Source organism: Lissotriton helveticus, chromosome 9 (assembly GCF_964261635.1).
Source record: "Lissotriton helveticus chromosome 9, aLisHel1.1, whole genome shotgun sequence".
NCBI classification, from domain to species: domain Eukaryota; kingdom Metazoa; phylum Chordata; class Amphibia; order Caudata; family Salamandridae; genus Lissotriton; species Lissotriton helveticus.
This window is the reverse complement of record NC_136070.1, coordinates 950,914,998-950,935,730: the sequence shown is the minus strand read 5'-3', so window position 1 is coordinate 950,935,730 and position 20,733 is coordinate 950,914,998. Positions and strand designations below refer to the sequence as shown.

Here is a 20,733-nt window from a genome sequence, read left to right as displayed (position 1 = left end):
GGTACCGCTGTGAAGCCCCCGGGGCACTGTGGCCTGGTTCGTGCTGGAGCCCCCAACCCCCGCCACAGGGACTTGCAAAAGAAATGTGGCCCCCAACGATGGAGCGGCACCAGTCCTGTGCCTTGACATCACCCCCCAGCTCAGCCCCACTCACCAGGGCTCGTCGCTCTGCTCCGGCTCTTCTCTCTGCAGGTGGGGCTCTCTCCTGACATGGGAGCCCCGCCAGCAGCAGCACCGTACTGGCGGCTCTCTGCTCTTCACCTGGGTCCCTTGCCTGGGGCCCGGGACTTTGACGTGGAGCTGGCGGGCTCTGACTGCACTCGGGGCTCTCCTCCATCCACAGAGATCCTCCCCCTTTACGGAGCGCAGCCTCTATCGACGTAGGCCAGTGCGGGATAGGCTCCTGCCTGGCTCCTCAGCGGATACGGGGCTCCCGTGTTACTGCGGGAACCCCCTCCTCCTCCTCTCTTCCGGCTTCTTTCTTCTGGCCGGCGGGCCACGCCCCCAACCAGGCGCGCTCCTGCCTGGCTTCCAGGTCACTGTGAGCAGCGCAACGGCCCGGGTTTTCTCTGCGTCCCGGGCGGCAGCGGTGATTTCTTGGTCGATTCTGAAGTGCGGGGTGGGCTCCCGCCGTCAGTTCAAATACCCCAGCTCTTCTGGGCAGCTCACATGCGGGGTAGGCACCCGCTCAATGTAACGCATACAGTGGGGTGGGCACCCGCGACGAACAACTCACGCGGGCCCTCCCTGCCACACGGGGACCCCACTGGATTCTCCACCTGGGGGGGGCACAACTGTGGGGTGGGCTCCCGCCGATTTAAGGCACTCATGGAACAGGCACTCCTCACCTCCTGGCCATGCAGGGAATGGTGCCCATGCTCCTCACCTCCTTCTGGGCACAGTCACTGCCGGAGTAAAGTTGTAGCGCCCCCAAAGCGCTAGGTCCCACACAAAGTGGCGCCTTTGCAGCACAGCACTGCTGGCGTCAGCTCCTCACTCCTGGGCAGTCCAAGTGTTCACAGGGCGCTGTAAATCAGGCAGAATGGGAGGGTAACACTCACAAGGTGCTCCTGGGCAGTCAGACAAGGCGCTCTTCTTTTCCAGGCACTAGCCAGCAGGCAGGGCACAGTTGTAGTGCCCACAGGGCGCTAGGGCAGGAGAGCAAGCAGGCAATGCCGGGCCAGATTAGTAGTCAGTGGGCACTTATCAGTACAGGACAGCAGATCTTAGAAGCAGTCATCTCCCATAAAGTGTCACTCCTCCTGGCACTGCAGTCTGCACTCCAGTACAGGCTCTCCCCAACCCTGTGGACAGCAGAGGGGTACAGTTGGGCACAGGGGCCAGCACACAGGCCCTTGCGACGGTACCTCCTGGCAGTATGTCCCCTTACAGTCAAGTCCCCGCTCAGACTGAGCACATGGAGGCAGCCCCCCCCCTATTTATATGCCCCCCACCCGTCAGACAATGCCAGAAGCTTCTAGAAGCGTCTGGGGAAACTGGTCCTAACTGGTCTAGGGGGAGGTGTCCAGCACCCTGTCTGCCAGGTTTCCCTCCAGAAGCTGGGGTTGCTGGGAAACAAACAACTAGACTGGCAACCCAGCTTCGACAGACAGGCACAAGCACACAGCAATGGCGTCCATTTTAAAAGTAACCCTTCTGCAAAGGTGAAAATAACTCCACACACCCCATTGCGCAGCATGTATAGCTGCATCTCGCACCACACATGGCCTATACATTCCTCTACAATGGAGGTGATATAGGTGCGTACACCATTGCACAGCATTTAACATTTGCATTTGAAATACATCCACATGACATGTTGATTCCCACAAAAGCGAAAAAATTCAGGGAAAAAGGGCCAAGTCCAACACAGGCCTACTAATTATCTGTGCATGAGCAGCAACAAAAGAAGGAATATGGCTGCTAGTTCTGATTATTTATGTAAGTTCAAGAATGTTGATTGTTCTAATTCAATGTTCTATCCTGGTTGCTGCTCTGTTTGTATGCAATATAGTAGTGTGCCGTATATTGGACCCCATGCCTTGCCCTAAAATTGCTTTGCTGTCCTGTACGAAGTCATGCTGTCCCAAAAGGTTTCATCTAGCATCACTTGCATCTTACGAGTTTGACATATGTGAACGGCATTATTTTCTCAGTAACGTACACAATCTTTTTGTGCTTTGTTTTCTAGGGCGAAGCCTCCAGGTATATCTTCTTGAACAAGTTTAGGAAGTTTCTGCAGGAGAACGCCAGCAATCGAGGGGTAAGTTTCTTGCAGTCTTTTATTTATTTATTTTTTTCTTGTTTTTTCCACTTGTCTTTTTGTTCTTCTGCCTTTCTTTATTTTTGTCTTTCTTCATTAGGCAGTTCTAAAGTTAAAGACTGACAAAAGATTTACATTTTTTTTAAAGTATTTTATTTGTATTTACTAGTTTGATACAGTATTCAAGCACCTCTGATGGTAGGATGGCACTTTACAATACAATAACAGATACATTGAATTATAATGGTGAACAGTAAAAATTAGTGGTTTAGAATGCATAAATAATCTGAAACATTAAGACAGTAGAAATGCAGTTTTTGCCAGCGGTTTTGTACAGAGCAGCATGTTTTTTGCTTTTCAGGCTTCTTGTCCACCAACGTATTGTGGAGGTAGGCTATGTATGTCACTTTATTTAAGTGAAGGGCTTCGTAGGTGAAGCAGCACAATTTGAAATTCACTCTTGTTTCACTAAAGTGCCTTTGTAAGTCAGATAAGATAAAGGTGATGTGATTCTTTTCTGCTTGAGGAGAGAAGTTGTAGAATGCAGAATGTAACACTTCCTAACTATACAGAGGGACATTTTCAATTTTGCGAGGATTATGCTCTTCTTTTATTCACTTTATTGCTCAACTGCTAAACCGTGTTCATAAGTTCAACAGTAGTCTCAACAAGATAGGACCACATGTCCCATGATTACTTGCAATAATAAACAATGTTTATCTCAGAAAATTTTCTCCGAAAGAGTAGATTTTATTAATAAAGGGAAAAAAGGAATTAGTACTGTTTGTTGACGAATCAGGCACTGGATTGGGTTGGGAGGAGAGATTTTGCAATATATGCATTGAAATAGTATTTTGTACTTGTTGGAAGAGACGTTGATTTGATCTCGGTTAAACTTGTTTTTATCAGCAGTGATGGAGTGTTTATAGGTTCTTCCTAACTTTAGGTTAGTGTGCAAAATCGGAGAGTTGGAGACGTGCAAAGTATTTTCCAGTTTGCAATCTCTCTTCTGTCATTGAGATACTCATTGACCAGGGATGGCTAGGTTCTCCCGTCAAAGTGGGGTCAGGATGGCAACAATCAAAGCAATATTGGTGTTGTAGTTAAGAAACAGATTGTTGACTTCTTCTGCATAGTTGAGTTGTGATAGTTTATGTAGCGCAGTGACCTCTAATACAGTAGGAGGTAGGTTTCTTTATAGATGTTTCCAGATTTTAGGGTTAAGAATTCTAGGTAAGGATCATGAGACCAAGGTAGGTGGTTGAAAGGGAAAAGGAAGATTGACAGACATGCCATTATTGAGGTAGGAGAGGTTAGACTGATAAGTTGAGCCATATGTAATAGAATCAATATGAATAGAGTATCCAGACTCATGTAACATGTCAAAATGACCCAATATCTCTTCTCGGAATGTTATGCCCAATGTTAAAAATGTAAACGATATTATTGATGCAACTTAAGAGATGATAATAAAATGTGTTAATTAAAAAAAAAGAAAGAAATTGAGGAGAGGAGAGCGAATTTGATCTTGTTAGCTTTGTGATAAAGTCCACAGTCTGCTTTTGATATGTGTGCGTATTATAGCGAGTTAGTAATGGTTGTCAAGTTCCATGAGGTATGTGAAGGTTTTACATTTGTTTTTCCCCAATTGATTTTTATAATCTGAAAGAAAAATGTCATTTAGAGGCAGCATTTGATTTTAGGATAAGTAGTCCAGGGATCTCTGAATTGATTGTTTTCAAATTCAGAGTGTGGTTAATAGTATGAATGTTGTGCTTGTTAGGTGGTGATAGTGCTGGTGCAAGCTTTAGCAATTCAATGCATGAGTATGAAGGGGTGGGAACTTGAGAGGAAGAAGTATATTATGTGGAAGGTAGCAATACTACCACTATGTTTGATCTGTCTGTCTTCCTGAATTTGAGTTTGCCTGTGGGATTAGTGATTCCAAACTACTTTGAGAATGTGCATTTATATAAAGTTTTGTGATTCACAGCATGTCGAGATTGTGAGCAAGATGAGGCAATACAAGTGCCTGTTTTAGGAGTTGAGCTTATAAGACATGCTGACTCTCAGACATTGTGGGAAGTACAATTGATCCCAGAAAGAGGACCTGGTGTGGAGCTAGATTGTGTAAGGAGGTGTTTTAAGACTTCCTGAAGTGATGGGGAGCTCCAAGCTCATGTTCCCCACTGCTGACAGGCTAGAGTTCAGAGTGATACTGAGGAACATGGCAACTTCTTTTCTAATCGACACGTCTTCCTGCAGAAGCCAGGGCCTCTCCCCAAGGGTAAGCCCAGTCCTGCACATTTGCCTGTTCCTGTGGCTCAGACACCCCCCTAATTCATGTCTCCATAGGTTCTGTCCTTTGTACTGCTTCTGATGTAGCTTGTGCCTTCTAATGCACAAATTCCTGTCTTTTTGGCACTGCCTAGGGAGCTGACACTGGTACATATAACTCAGTCGCTCTAAGGCTATGTATTTTACCATCTTCAACACCCTAAAAGGCCATTATCCAAGTGACCCAAGAAAAAGTTTAGCCCTGTTTTCACAACAAACTGTTGGCACAAAAAGTTCTTATGGCCTAGATATTTTACCCACATGGAGACAACTCTCTTGGCTCTGCTCGATGCTCTAATGATGCTCAACAAAGTTTATGAACATACAGAAGAGGATGATTCAGAAGAGCATTGTGTTGTTCCTTCTTGCAACATAGCTCTTCAAAACACAAATAGCTTCCATAAATTTCCATTAGGGGATATTACTTACCCATCAGGTAATCATTCAGAAAAAGTGTTTTTGTGTGGTATGGTGATATGTAAAGCAGAAGAGTTGACTTTTCCCACCCTTGAGTTCAAGTCTAACATTTTAACAGAAATCTTGCAACATTCTCCTGCAGTTTCAGTGCCACTGACACCTTTCAACAAGGCAGTAAGGCAGTATTAGACCCCATACTGGCTGTCTGGAGAAACTGTGGCCTGTGTTCTGCGGGCACCGGAACTCAATTCATGAGCACACCTGTCATGCACCACTTTGATTTGATGCTCTCAGCTGGCTTTTCTGGAAATGTCCAAGTTGACTTCATTGACATGTCGATTGAGGGGGAGCGGTAATTTAGAGAGAAGCCCCAGTCCTCCTTGGAGGGCTTTAGGAATAGCTGAATAAGGACATGAAAGTGAAGTCTAGCCACACTGGTGAAGCTACTTCTCCAGCAGTACTGAAATCTTCAGGGTGACTCCAGAGCTCAGATGTCCACAACTTTCACAGCTGTTACAGATGCCCCAGTAACTGTATTGCTCCTTTTGGGGTAGAGTATGCCGCCATCACCATCAGCAGCAGCTCCAGTTATTACTATCTTCTGTTGGCTCTGCTGCTTCGAAACCTCTTTGACTTCACCCCAGTACACCACCAGCTTCATTTGTGGCAGAGAGTCTCTCATTCCTCCACTAATTTTGGGACAATCATGAAAGATCACTAGTCATCCATCTAATTCTCAAGGGTGTTACGCCCTACCCTTTCTGTCCTCCTGTCTTTACTGACATCCCCCACCAGGGCACACTCACATCACATGGCTTGGTTTTGAAGGTGGAATTTCTTACCCCGCTCAAAAGGTGATTGCACCCATTGGAGAAAAGTGGCACAGGATTTTACTCAGTCTACTTCCTTGACCTCATGAATAACAGAAACCTTATGCCAATCTTGGAGCCCTCGCCTCTTGACCTTTATTTGTCAGGACAAGTTCACAATGCTGTTCCAGAGGCAGATATAGCAGCCCTCATTGTGGGATATAGGCTAGTGCCCATGGACCTCCATGATATTTCATCTACCCAGCCTGCCTAATAGTCACTCTGGGATCTCAGCGCTACCAGTTTGTGGTTCTGCCATGTTGACTGACTACTGCTGTACGAGTATTCATTCTTGTGGTTCACTGTTAAGGTCAAGAGTGTATGTACTCAGCTATTTGGATGAATAGCTGGTGCAAGAATGGTCTTCCGTGCTGGTTGCAGAACATCTGCAGCACACCATTATTGTTCTTCATGACTTTGGATTGACCATTAACACCCAGAAGTCTCATCCATACTCACACAGAAGCTGATGTTCATATAAATGGCCTCTAGGCATTATCCATATAAAGGGTTTTTATGCCACACCAAGTGTGAGGAAGAGCTCGGACTGCTCTATCTGCTACATATGCCTCAGAAAAGTCCGGATTTTCACCTGCCATAGATGGACTCCCAGGCTCAGTTTCACCTATTACATTGTAGGTGAATGTGTATTTACGATAATTGTTCCTTGATCAGGGAAAGTTTCACTGACAGTGCCAAGCTCTCTTAAAAATAAATAGTCTCTCTTCACGACCTGTTTTACTTGTGGATTGAAGATATTATTTATTAAACGATCCATATCTTAAAGGCTTTTACTATCTTTATCCAAAGCATAAGTCATCCAAACGAGACTTCCGTAAGACCTTTCTTCAAAACTTCTCTACGATGGAGACCAGCACCTAGCATTATTCATACGAGGTAGGTGTCCCAAATACTGCACGTGCCCCCTCCTCGCTGCATGATTCAGTGAAAGGGGCTCTCCAGAAACTTTTTCTAATGAGAGGCAGAAGAGGAACTATTTGGAGATGCCTTCGGAGTTCACCCCAGAAGCACCTGTAAAATTTGTATCTGGTCTGACAAAAACAGTCCACCTCTATTGATGAAGCCATAGACAATGCTGACACTGGAAAAGTGTCACGAAAAACACCTAGACTGTTATCTAAGAGCAAAATCCTGTCCGCTGTTAAACTAAAGTTGATGGGTATTTTCTTATCAACCACCTTTTTGCTAACAATCATATCTCATTTTCAACCTCATCACTGGTGGTCCACCGACTAATACTTTGTCATCTAAGTTCGCTATATTGTTATATCGTCCTCTTGTCAACTGTTCTTTCTTCATTATTTGTACCAGAGCTGTCTACACTGATATTCACGCCAATAAGCTTGTTCGGGTTATTGCAATTCTAAACTTGCTGAGTCTAAGGAAATGCCTCTTTTGACATATTTACCCCCATGTTTTTGGAGTGATGCTGCTGGCTGACTCTGAGAGCACACTGAGGCCTGCCAACCAGACCTCAGTGCCAGTGTTCTAATCCCTTACAAAGTATATGTCAAATTAGCTGTGCCCAATTGGCAAGTGCTGACTTGCTTACAAGTCCCTAGTAAACAGTACCCAGAGCATGTAAGACAGAGTGTCCACCAAAGGCTGCAGCACTGTTTGTGCCACCCTGAATGTAACAAAGGACAAAATGGCTCCCAGCCTGCCACTGCAGACTGGAAGAGCAGTGTTTACCCTGCTAGCTCGAGTTTGCCATTTAAAACCAATAGCAAAGCCACCACTTCCCTTAACCCTCTGTGTATGTGTAAGTTTCCCCTAAGGAAGGCCTATGGAGTCCTGTAGGAGGCTGGCTTAGTATATGGTGCACACTTATTTAAATGAAGCACCTTGCACTAATCCAGGCAACCATTATGGTGATTTTAGTTGTCTTAGACAACCATAGAAAGCTCTCGAAATGTAGCTGTGGAGAAAAGCCAGCCTGGGTGTTAAGCAGCTTGTTTTAGTTGAACTAATCATATAGTATAGGTTAAATGAAAAAGAACCACACAGTGTAGTTATAAAAGTAGTTCTATATCTTATACACACTCACTAACACATTGGTATATCTTCTACCCGGAGATATAAACACAATACACACAATACTTCAAATGTAAAACAGGTAAGTAAGCACAAATACACAGTGGTCTCTAGGGGGAGACAAAACTATATACTAAAAAAGTTCAATGCGAACTGCAATCAAAGTTGAGACTTGGACCAGAAGACTCAGAAGAGCTAAGGACTTATGGACCCACCTGAGGTAAGTACCCAGGAACCCAACTGAGGCTGCCTGCAGAGTGGAAACACAGTTGGGTACTCAATGCAAGTCAAGGGGAAAGTTGCGGTTGCAGTTTTCAAGAAGGACCCTTCCCAGTGGACCCTGAAGAAACCCTTTGGAAGACAGAAGATTGGAGAGTCACTCAACCCGTGGATACCCCAGGAACCAGGATACCTACACCAGGCAGGCCGGGTGCATAGGTGCGAAGGGATGGAAACTGCTGTAGACCACAATAGAGGACTTCAGAAAAGATGCTGCTGGCAAAGAAGGCGAAAGAGTCTGGTGGAATCCAACGGTCGATTCTTGAAGAGGAGTACCTGCAAGCAGAGGGGACAGAGACTATGCCACTCAGGAATGACCAGGAGGCACGGAAGACCAATGACCACCCATGACGGATGATGCAGGAGAGTTGACGGTGACCTTGTCGCTGCAGCTGTGAAGACCAGGCGCTGCTGTGGAAGACCATGAGCCATTCACGAGCTGTCCCCCTTCGGAAGTCGAGAACCAGGGGGTCGGTGTCCGGCAGGAGCACTAATGAGCCTTCGCAGCAGCAACAGACGTGGAAGACAAAAAAGGTGCAACGTTGGTACCAGCAAGGTCCAAGGGCCTGGCAGGAGATTCAGAGCAGGGCCCGAGCAAGCAGTGGAGACCACTGAAGCTCAAAAAGGTCCGAAAGATGACTCACAGGCCAAAGGCACACGAGTCGCAAGAGGACCTTGAGCAGCTCACCAAAGATGCAGGTCCACAGTGCACAGGATGCAGTGAGGACAAAGATTTTGGCAGGAAGAGATGCTGGAGGCTGGGGCTTCTTGTGCTCGAAGATCTCTGGAGGACAGAGTCAACTAGCCTTGTAACTGCAAGTCAACGGGGTGCACAGAGGTGCTGTTCCAGCTGTTCCAACGAGGGATACTTGCCTCAAACTTGCTGAGAAGACAGTGCATGCCTCGAGGGAGTTACAGAACCACCACCTGTGTTGTTGAGCCTTTTGAAGTCCATGGGACATCAGGAGCAGCAGATCAGTCATTTTTGTAGCGGTGCCTGCAGATGCAAGGGAGTGACTCCTTCACTCCAAGGGAGATTTCTTCGGGTGTCTTTGATGCCCAAAGGCCTCGAGAAGAACCTGGATGAAGCACAGGCACAGATGACACGGAAGACTGGCAGAACAACAAGACCCGGAGCAGCAGGAGTCTTTCTTGGTACAGTCTCAGTTTCCAAGCAAAGTCCAACAAAGTCTAATGTGCCCAGACGGTGGAAGTAGAAATGTCGACGACCCTCGTCCCACGACGAATCTGAGGAGCCACCCACAGGTAAGCCCTTACGTACCCTAGGGAAAGGGTTTGAATGATTGAGGGATCCGTCTCAGAGGAGGGGCTGGACAGAGGGAAGGATACTCCCATGGCCTTTGTCCAGTTTCACGCCAGAGCGGGAGCCTGCGTCTCTCTGAACTGGTTCCAACTGAAGTATGAAGGAGGGCACCAGATGTGCCCTTAAATGCAGTCTGGTGGCGCTGACAAGAACCCCTATCCCAGCCGAATACACTAAGTCCTGTCTGGGAGGCGGTTACACCTCCCTGTGACAGGAAACCTATTATTCTATCTTCCCCTGCTCGAGTTCAGCAGCAGGAGGGCAGGATTGTTTCTGTGGTCGGCAGCAGCACTAGCTTGCTGTTACACCCTGAAAGGCTGGTACAGGGAATACAGGGGAGCCCCCCTGTACATGGGATCCTACATCCAACATGTAAGATTCCAACATGTTTGATACCAAACACGACTGGTTTCGACTGGTTTCGGTGCAGCCAATATATAGTTAGGTATCTCGTAATTGACTTGATGTCCACTATATGTATTAAATGGCTGACCGCACTTACAAAGCCTGGAGAATCGACTCCGGGGTTTTTAGGGGGTGCCCCACTCATGCAGGGCACCTTCACACTTAGCACCGTTCCTTCAGGATTGACAGGCCTGTTTTATGAGTGACTTATAGGTTTTAAGGGTGGTGAGCTCTGATATAAGGAAACTTGTATCTGTGGCGAGTGGTGCTAGCATCAGCTCACAAAGGCTGCAATGGCAGGCCTCTAGTCACAGTTTGAGTGGTCTCTCATGGGTGGCATAATGCATGCTGCAGACCATGGGAGGCCCCTGGTGTACATATCCCCTGGGTACCTTAGTACCATATACTAGGATACACCAGTAGCCAATTAGTAAGGTACCAAAGTACTTACCATAGTCACATTTAGGGAGAGAGAGCACAGGGACTGGGGTCCTTATAATCAGGATCCCAGTCAGCCTAGTCAGAAAACAGTATAATACCAGCAGAAAGTGGGGGTAACCATGAAAGCAGATCCGACTTTCCTCAAGCCCTATGGCAGAGAGCTATAATTTGTTAACTAAGACATACTTTTATATATCTTAACAGCAGCACTTCAAAATTGTCATTTTGCTAAGGAAAAGTTAGTAGCCCCGTTAGTTAACACAGGGTTACCGGCTGGCACCCCAGCATGGCTAACTTCTGTATGGGACTACCTAACTGATACACAGACATTCTACCTATCTGAGGAGATGTGTGAATGACCCCCCGGATTAGGAACATGCGCAGTTGCCACAAAGTGAGTTATGACCGCCTTTTCCAGGAAGGCCATTCAGCGTATTGGCCCAAAAGGCGAGCTTCCAATGGGAAGCCGCCTTTGAAGGGCTGCTAATGACATAACTCCCAAGTAGTCTACCTTCTGTTCATGTAGATAAGTTGGAGACCGGGACAGAGAACAGGGACAGAGAAGGAAAACCCGTCCCCAAACCGATTTTTCCATGGGCGTGTAGCCCTTAGGTAGCCACACCTCTAGGGTGGCCTACAAAGTTCCTTACGACCGAAGAGGGGTCCCAACATTTCCAGAGTGGTTAGAATAGTGCACTCTGGGATAGCCAGATGCCACACATTGCAGGAAACACATCACTAGAAAGGAGGGGACCAAGTAGGCCATTGTCTAGTGATCGCATAGCACTTTCCTTGGATACATATGGCACCCCTGGTGCCCTGTCTCTCAGATCATCTTGGATTTTAAGAAGGGACCGAAGAAGAACTGCCCTGCTGCACTTGAAGCTGCATGAAGATAGTCTGCATTGTTGGAAGGACTGCACCTGCTACACGTTAGGCTAATAAAGTTTGGACTTTGTCTGTGGCTCCGAGCTTGGTGATTCCTAGCCCCAGATCTAAGCAGTGACTCAAAGGAGCAGTTGGCTGATCCCCTGGACCCAGCTCCACAGACAGAAGAGCTGAAGAAACCCAACCAGCCTGGCGCACAAATAGATCGATCCAAGTCTGCTGAACCCGGGAGTACTGTCAGAGTCCGGATTTGTCACCCTGGAGGGACACTAGACCCTGCCAGAGGATTTTCCCCAACTGCGATGCAAGGAGACCAATAACCCAGCATCAACTGGTCAGCTGTTGCATCCAAGAGGATTTTGTGGGACCCCAAACTCTGTGGCCAAGTCTCCCCACACCACACGTGGCAATAGGACACACCACAAAGGCACCCCGTCTACTGCTCCCCAACTGGAGCATGTTTTTGCCTCCGCATCAGGACCACTCCATTAGTGTAGGTGGATTATCCTGTAAAGTTTACAATTATACATAAAAACACTCTGGTGACCAGGCAACTGTGTACAGTATCCTCTCTGGTCCCCTAGACTTCCATCCTGTCAGATTTGGTTTCACAAGCCAGGCTGGAGTTGCCAAACTAACTCTGTCAAACTTTTTAAAAGTTTACTAACTTTTTGTTGACCAATGCTTGTTTGCAGTTGCATTTAAAAGTCTTTATATTGTCAGACATCTGTATCTCTGGAACCCTCCGGTGAATATTGATTATCAAGGTCTCTAACCATTCTTAAAAATATACTGTTTATAAATTGGTGTCCAATTTCTTTTGTGTTGTGTGACTTTATTTCTTTGTTTGGTACGGTTAAATGCTTTACACTAAGTTCCTTTGTAAGGCCTTGCTGGCCGAACCCACAGCTACCCGGGCTTGAGCAAAGGTGATACAAACAAGCCTGAATGGACCTAAGACAGTTTTTGCGAGTGTTTGCCACGATAAGGCCTCACAGCCATATCATATAATACACCCAAATCCTCACATGAAGCAACCACTTTTTAAAGACCTGATTCTTTAGGCGCACTCTTAAAACAAATTCTGTAACCTCTTCTTTGTGAACTGTGATATCACTTTGGAAGCAAATGCATTCTGTTATGCACAGCTTTTCTATACGGGAAATAAGCAAACTCTGCATCAGTCCTGTATCTATTTTTTGTTTTTGTTATGCTTTGTGCTTCTTCTAACACTGGCTCTACTTTTCCCCTAGAACCCGACAGTCCTCTGTCCTCCTGAATACATGGTGTGCTTCTTGCATCGGCTCATCACAGCTTTAAGATCATACTGGGATGAATACAAAATCAAGAACTCCCCCACGCTCAACAGTGATGGTAAAGCATGGTCACTCACAGATAACAGTACCAACTGTCCTTCCCCTTTGATCTGCAGTGAGGGTAAGGTTAAGTCAGTCAAATAGTATGCTCCAGGAAGGCCTTGCTGTGCTGTGCAGTGGTGGCAGAACTTGACCATGCACTAATTGTAAAGCTTTCTTCACACTATATGTTCTGCAGTGATGGTAAGGCTTGGCCATTCAGTTAACATAGATCTTTACGTTTTACCTTTCGTGCTGTGCAGTCATAGTAAAGCTTCGCCTAGCTACTAACTGTAGAGCTTACTACAAACCACTGACACTCTTTCTATAACTGCACACTGGATATGGTGCCCGGTCATTCTCTAACACAACAATTCTGCCTATCCTACCAAACCTATCCTTGTTGTGTTGTTTATTTTAATGACTTTCTAATTGTAAATTATGTTTTCATTCAATCAAGCAACACCCACCTGTGAAGTTAAACCTGGTTACTTGCAAACGTCCTACATTTCTACTTCTCAGAAAATCAACCATCCCGAGTCTAGTATAGTATTGATACTGAGGATAGATCCATAGATAAGCTGTGATATTATCCACCCACCCTATTACATTCTTCAAATTCTAAGGCCATTTGATACCTAGAGAGGTGTTTTTAACAACTTCTTTCTGATGGATACACCCACCTGTGGATTCCTCACCCTTTGGATATCCCAGTGCACCAACATTCCACTGAAACTTTTCTTTTCAGCTTTCCCGCGTAGACGTGGACTTTATATTGCCACGGCTCTGCACATGAACCGATGTGATGTCATGGGAGAAGTCCTTGTTGGTGTGCTAACTTCAGTTCCCTTTTTTCTATGCTTTGATGTGTAACTATGTTTTCCTAGGCTCTCCTGAAGGTGTAAGAAGTATTGCAACATTTTTTTCCAAGAAAGAGCACGTTGTTAAAGGAAAGAGGTCTCCTCCGCGCAAGGCTGGATTCAAGCTTTGCAGGGAATGTGAAGGTCAGATGTCAATCACTGATCCTCCTGATGACTGTCTTTGGTGTTTGAGCTCGGATCACTACGTTGACGCCTGTTCTTCATGCCAGAAAATGAATCCCAAGGAGTTGAAGGAGACCGAGGTGAAGCTCTTCATGGCCAAGGCAAGGAAGGAGAAAAGAGGACGTCTGAAGTCTCGTCCTCGGTCGGGCCCACCGTCTCCCCACTCTTCTGAGTCATCAAAAAGGAAGCACAATTATAAGCGGCATCATGGTTCCTGGTGTCGTTCTTCGAGGGATGACTATACGAAGTCGGTGTCCCTGGTTCAAAGACTCATGAAGAGAGCGGTGAGGTTTCTCCAACGCCATCTTCAGGGGTCACTCTGGCATCACCATCGAGCCCAAGGGCCTTGACTCCACATGTATGCCCTGATCCGGAGTCAGTACCAGATCCAGTTCTCCCACCAGTTCTGCCTCTGCCTCCTAGACAGAAGCAGGAGTATTCGATGTTTCTGACTACAGGGTCCGATCCATCGAGATTCTTGAATGCTATGTTTAGCATTTTCAGTAGGGCAATGACTCCATCAGGTGCGCCTGCAGGCCCCATGGGTCTACTTTCTTGATATTTGTTGGGAGGTTTTCCAGCACAGTATACGTGCACTGTTCCTACAGATGGCTCAGGTTTTCTGGCCCTCCCCAGCACCGAGTGAGGCGACACCATCACTAGTGGAAGAAGTTTGGCAAGAGTCTTCAGCACTGGTTGAGCCTTCTCCGGCATTGACTGGATCCAGACTGGCCTCGCATCCATCCACTCCTGTTCCTATGACATCTTCTATGCATGCACCAAGATCCCTGGGCCCGTCCCTACCTTCACTGACGCCGGTGTTGAAACATAGATCTCGAAAAGAAGTGTATAGGCTTCTTGAGGAGGAGCAGTACTGTTTTGGAAATAGAAGGAGGGAAGATAGTGTATTTGGGTCTGGAGTTTAAAGCTTTTGAGGTGGTGAGTGGTCTGGGTACTTAGTGTAGGAAACTGTGTTTTTATTGTAGTAGTCCCCCCACTTTTTGCCTGGTGTTTGATGCAACTTTGACTGAAGTGCACTGGGTTCCTGCTAAACAGGTTCCAGGTGCCTGTGTTCTTTCACAAAACAAGGCAACTGGTTATTTGATCGCCAAGTGACCATGCCTTTAGCACCTCTTTAAGTTCCTAGTAAGTGTTATCACTGGTACCTAGGGCATAGGTACTAAAGAAGGTCCCTAAGAGCTACATCATATATTGTGCCACTCTAAAGGACCCAGCACCAAACTCACACACATACTGCCACTGCAGGCTGTGTGACATAGTGCTCTAAAAAGAAACACAACATGTCAAACACCTATGTACCATGTCCCTTAACACTGCATGTAATATTTGTAAGTCACCCCTACAGCATGCCTTACAGCCCTAAGGCAGTGTGCATTATATTGCATGTGTGGACATATCTTCATGAGCATATATGCCTCTATGCTGGCCAGTTCAATTACTGCCAGTACAAGTGACCTGAGAAGCCATTTTAAGTACATGTGCTGGACACCGGTCAAAAACGAGTTCCCCAGCTACATGATGGCTTCACTGAAACTAGAGATGTTTGGTATCAAATATCTTATATTAATAAACCCATACTGATTCCAGTGATGGATTTATTAATACATGCACCCAGAGGGCACCTTAGAGGTGCCCCCTGAAAACCTGCCAATTACTGGTGAACTGACTTGACTGGTCCTAGCCAGCCTGCGACCATAGATGAGTTTCTGACCCCGACGGGTGAGGCCCTTTTTTGTGATCTTCTCAGGCAGTCAGTGTTTACACCCCCTCCCATGGGATGACATGCAAATTAGCATTCTAAAGTAGGAAGCTTCAGAGCCCACCGCCTTTGGTATGCAAATCTGAGTTCCCGCACAGAAGAGGATCGACCCCCCCCTTTCCGTCCCACCATTAAGGTGTCCACACATTCCCGAGCATCGTGAGACTTGAGCTTCCTTGTTGGTTCTGCCTGGCTGCTTTCCCTGTCTAAACCAGCAGCCTCTTTGCAACCAAACACAACTCTGCATCCACATGCCCCATAGCCTCCCGAGGTGACCTGTTGGTGTGGCCTTAAACCTTGCCCCATACTTACTTTAAGTCCAGGAGATTGGTCTTGTAAGTCCCTGTGAACTACTTGTATGCAGTGTATGTGTTGCCTTTATAGGATAACATTGCAGCCTCTGACAATTGCCATAAGTGTTGACTTTTGAAATGTAAAAGTATTTCTATCTCGAAGCATACTTAACCGCTTTTGATGATCTTGGTGTCAAAATTTATATAACAATAAGATACATTTTTATAAATTGGTGTGGATCTCTATATTGAGTTGTGTGCATCATTTATTGACTGTGTCTGTATTGCCGATGTCTAACACTCCTCTCTGATAAGCCTAAGGCTGCTGGACCACACTACTCCCTAGAAGAGCACCGTGGGATTGCTAGAGCAAGCCCCTGTCATAAGGGAATACCTGACTCTTTGCACAGTATACCTCTTTTTGGTATACTATATAAAGAGCCCGCTTCCTACACTCAGGGTGGGAGCAATGTCTAGACCCATTTCAAGGAGTTACAAACCTGCTCCATGACTCGTTATTCTTGTCCAAACATCTTACACCTTAAAGTTTGGTGGTGTAAGCATCCTGTTCCTCAAAGTTAACTCAGGACTGTTTGTACAACTTCAGCAGATAGAGAGTCAAAGACAATGGAGCAATCTGCAAAGAAGGTGTTTTCTTCTGGTAGCATGACCCTGGAGTCAACCAATGCAACCTGTTTGTTTGGACGATGCATCCATTCGTTAATGGAATCAGCCAAGACAGTGTTCCAAAAATTACCTGACGAAGTTCAAGGGCACTTTTCAGAATTGCTGAACAACAGTCAGGCAGCTACCCTCCAAGCTATTCAGTCGACTTAGATACGGCTGACTCAGTGGCGAGGTCAGTAGGGTTTTCAGTTACTACAAGGGGACACGCATGGCTGAGGGAGGGGGGGGGGTCTGGTTTCTTGCCGGATGTTCAGCCTACCTTGATTGATTTGTCATTTGATGATTCAAGACCATTTGGCATCAAGGCAAATTCTGCCTTGTAAAGATTCAAGGATAGTAAAGCAACTGTGATATCTTTGGGTCTTCAGACACAGCCTAAAGATTACAGGCAGTTGCGTATGGTAGAAACTTTTCCTTTCAAAGGAGGAGCCAGTACCAGAAACAACAGCAGCAGTAGCCCTCCAAACCTCTCTATAGGAGCTATAGAGGGCAGGGCGGGTTTAGACAACGTGGAGCCACCGATCAGCCAACTTCCTCCTTTTCCTCTTCCTCCCCTGCCAACATCGCAGGAAAGCAGCCCTAGTTTCGCCATTTTGGAGCATGCTTGCCCAATGGGAGGACGGGTGGCCTATTTTCAACTGCAATGGAGATCTATAACAACCGATCTTTGGGTTTTAGATATTGTGAAAAATGGGTACACCCTACCCTTCCAGGAGTTTCCCCTCATCCTTTCCTCCCCAACAAGGTGTTTGTTCAGAAGAACATCTTCTGCTCCTCCAACAGGAATTTCAAATGCTACTTCAAAGGGGTGCCCTAAAGTTGGTTCCAGAGGTGGAACGGGGTCAGGAATGCTATACCAGGTACTACTTGATTCCCAAAAGGATGGTAGTTTGCTGTCGATCCTCGACCTCAGGATTTTAAACTGGTTTCTCAAGCAGGAAAAGTCCAAGATTCTTACCCTTGCACAGGTGTTGCTAGCACTGGAGAAGGAAGACTGGATGGTCTAGATCGATTTGGAGGATGCATATTTTCACATCCCTATTCTGCAATCGCACAGGAAGTATCTCTGTTTCACGTGGGTTCTCACATTATCCGTTTCCTATCTTTTGGTCTTACTTCTGCGCCTCGAGGCTTCACAAAGGTGATGGCAGTGGTTGCAGTGCATCTCACAAGATGGGGAATACCAGTATTCCCTTGCCTGGACGATTGGCTGCTCAAAGCCAAAACTCAAGAGATGGCGTTGGCAACGCAGTTGTTGTTCAACCTGGGCTTTTCCATCAACTAGGCCCAAATCTCAGATAGAGTCCTTTCAGCGATGTCTGTTTATTGAGCAGTACTAGACATTATGGGGAATCGAACCTACCCTCCTCCTCCTTGGATTCCGATGTTTCGTAATGGAGCTAAGGTTCCAGTCCTGAAGGTCTTAAACCTGCTAGGTCTGATGGCCTCATTCATTCTGCTGGTCACCCATGCACACTGGCACATGATGGCACTCAAGTGGTGCCTCTGCAGGCAGTGGTTTCAACACAATAGATATCTCAAGGAGTCGGCCAAGATCTCCAGTGACACTGCAAAGGTATTTGGCTTCCAGAAGAAAGATTGTTGTATATCAATCTGTTGGAATTGTGGGCGATACGTCTGACTCTCACGGTCTTCCTCCATTCCATTTGCGGTCAGTCGATTAAAGTCTTAAATGACAGTATTTCCGTGCTGTGGTACATAAACAGGGAGGAGTAGGGTCGTATCCTCTCTACAGAGAAGCTTTAAGGTTCTGGTCCCTGGGCTCCGGGCCACCATATTTGCATCAGGGCAAATCACTTGTCCAGAGTTCTGAACTTGTGTGAAGGCAGTCTGTTGTCCTTATCCAGCCATTTATGAGTGGCGTCCCATCTGACAGTGGTACAACACATTAACTTGCTATGGAGACCCCTCAGATATACCTTTTTGCCACGCACGAGACATGCACTGCCCCTCATTCTGCGGCCTCCAGTATCCATTGCAGGTAGCACTAGGGCACTCTTTTTAATTCGGACTGGGGCTCCCAGCTGTTGTATGCGATACCCCCATACCCTAGCTTCCTTGGTTTCTGTGGGAGATTCACCAAGACTGGGCCCAAGTCATATTAATAACCTCAGACTGGCAGCGAAGGGTGTGATACACAGACGTAATTCACTTCTCTCTGTGTCCTTCGCGCCATCTCCCTTACAGGGCAGACCTCCTCTCACAGCCTCAGTGGCAGGTTCTACACCCCCATCTCCAGATCCTGCACCATACATGCCAGGAGATTGAAAGGGGCAACCAGAGTTCTTTTTCTCTTCCCCTTGATGTGGTAGATGTTACTTTATTGGCAACAAGACACTCCACCAAGTTGGTGTATGCTGGCAGATGGGCGATGTTGAATTGGTTTGAATAAAATGCTATTGATCCTTTTAAAAGCCCATTTGTCTGATATTTAGCATTTTGCGTTTTCCCTGGTGCACCAAGGCTGTGCAGTTGCAGCAGTTAAGGGAAATTTGCCTGCCGGCATTACTTTGTTTACCTGATCAAACTTCTCTGTTTAAGTTCCCTATAGTGTTAAGATTTTATTAAGGGACTTACTAACAAATATTCTCCCACTCCTTTTATTATGCCTCAGTGGGATCTTAATTTGATACTAACTTACCTTATGGGTACTCTATTTGAACCTTCACATAGTTGTCCTTTGCGACTTACTTTCAAAACAATGTTTCTGGTTGCCATAACGTCTGCTAGACGGGTCAGTGAATTGCAGGCATTAAGTGTGAAACCTCCCTTCACAATTTTTTATGCAGATAAGTTGGTATTGAGAACCAGGGCTGCTTTACTGCCAAAGGTGGTTACTCCATTCCACTTTGGGGAGTTTATCAACCTTCCTACTTTCTATCCTCCTCCACATCCATCTAAAGAGGAGGAAAGGCTTCGTCGTTTGGACCCTAAAAGGGCTGTTATCTTTGATATGGAGAGAACTGGCGATTTACGGTTGAATGATCAGCTGTTTGTTGGCTATGTGGGCATGATGAATTGAAAAGCAGTGCATAAGAAAACATTGTCCAGGTTGATCATCCTGTGCATAAAGATCTTCTACGCCATGGCTTACAAAAGTACCACCTGAAGCTATTAGAGCGCATGCAACTAGAGTTAAGTCTTGTACTTGCGCTTTAGCAAGAGGTGTCCCTGTGGTTGACATTTGTAAAGTGGAAACTTGGGCCTCCTTCCACACTTTTGTGATGCACTATTGCTTAGACTCCGAAGTTAGGAGGGACGGCCACTTTGCCCGTTCGGTTTTGCAGGAGTTTTGGTATAAGAAGACAGGCACCCACCTCAGGGTGCGGGACTGCTTGGGAATTCTATTCAAAAGGTGAGAAATCCACAGGTAGATATATCTATCAGAAGAACAATTTACTTATCTTCAGTAAAGCTTTTTCTGGTGATACAGTATCTACCTATGGATTCCTCACTGACCCACCTTCATCCCCGTTGCTTGTCAGCCTATGCCAAAACCAAGGCTATTTGTATTTTGTGTATTTTATTGATATTTACGATTGTGTGTGTGTGTGTGTGTGTGTGTGAATATATATATATATATATATATATATATATATATATACACACACACACACACACACACACAATCGTAAATATAAATAAAATACACAATATACAAATATATGTGTATATGTGTGTATATATATATATATATATATATATATATATATATATATATATATGTGTGTGTGTGTGTGTGTGTGTGTCTTTGGTGTGAGAGCTACCGTATGCTTTTGTATGGGTACTGTTGGTTTCACCCATTTGCCTCGAAGGCACACTGAGGGCTTCTTATGGCGCCAATGAAGTCATGCGGGGCCATGTGCTGAGCTGTGGCATTATAACGTCCTTGTCGACATAGTAGAGCTGAAAAGAAAAGTTTTGTGGAATGCTGGTGCATTGGGATATTCAAAAGGTGAGGAATCCATGGGTAGATTCTATATCCACCAGAAAAAGCATTTCCAAAAGTAAGTAACTTGTTATTTCTGAATGCTGTGCAGTAGTAGTAGTGTGCTGTTTATTGAGGGATGCAGGAAGTGCAGTGCCATCTTGCAGCGTTTAGCGCTTTGTATGTGCACGGGAGGGTTTATAAGCATGCTCGTTGCAATGATCTGAATAGGTTCTTCATGGAAAAGATAATGTCAATCAAAGAGGCTATCACCTATGATTGGGGATTGAGAAGCTAGAAAGTTAGAGGAGAAGGAGCAAGACTGCGTAAAGTTAGCCACCTTTTTCC

General features: G+C 45.9%; 1 protein-coding gene across 3 annotated transcripts in view; it reads left to right on the top strand.

Moving 5' to 3' along the window:
• RNF123 (ring finger protein 123) overlaps positions 1 to 20,733 on the top strand; it is a 1,600,675-nt gene that overhangs the window by 498,634 nt on the left and 1,081,308 nt on the right. For 2 of the 3 annotated variants that reach the window (XM_078661207.1, XM_078661206.1), the window contains exons 19-20: positions 2,192 to 2,263; positions 12,532 to 12,715. In XM_078661207.1, the coding sequence (XP_078517333.1) occupies positions 2,192 to 2,263; positions 12,532 to 12,715 (256 nt within the window). The remainder of the gene's footprint in view (positions 1 to 2,191; positions 2,264 to 12,531; positions 12,716 to 20,733) is intronic. The other variant, XM_078661208.1, reaches the window with a different exon arrangement.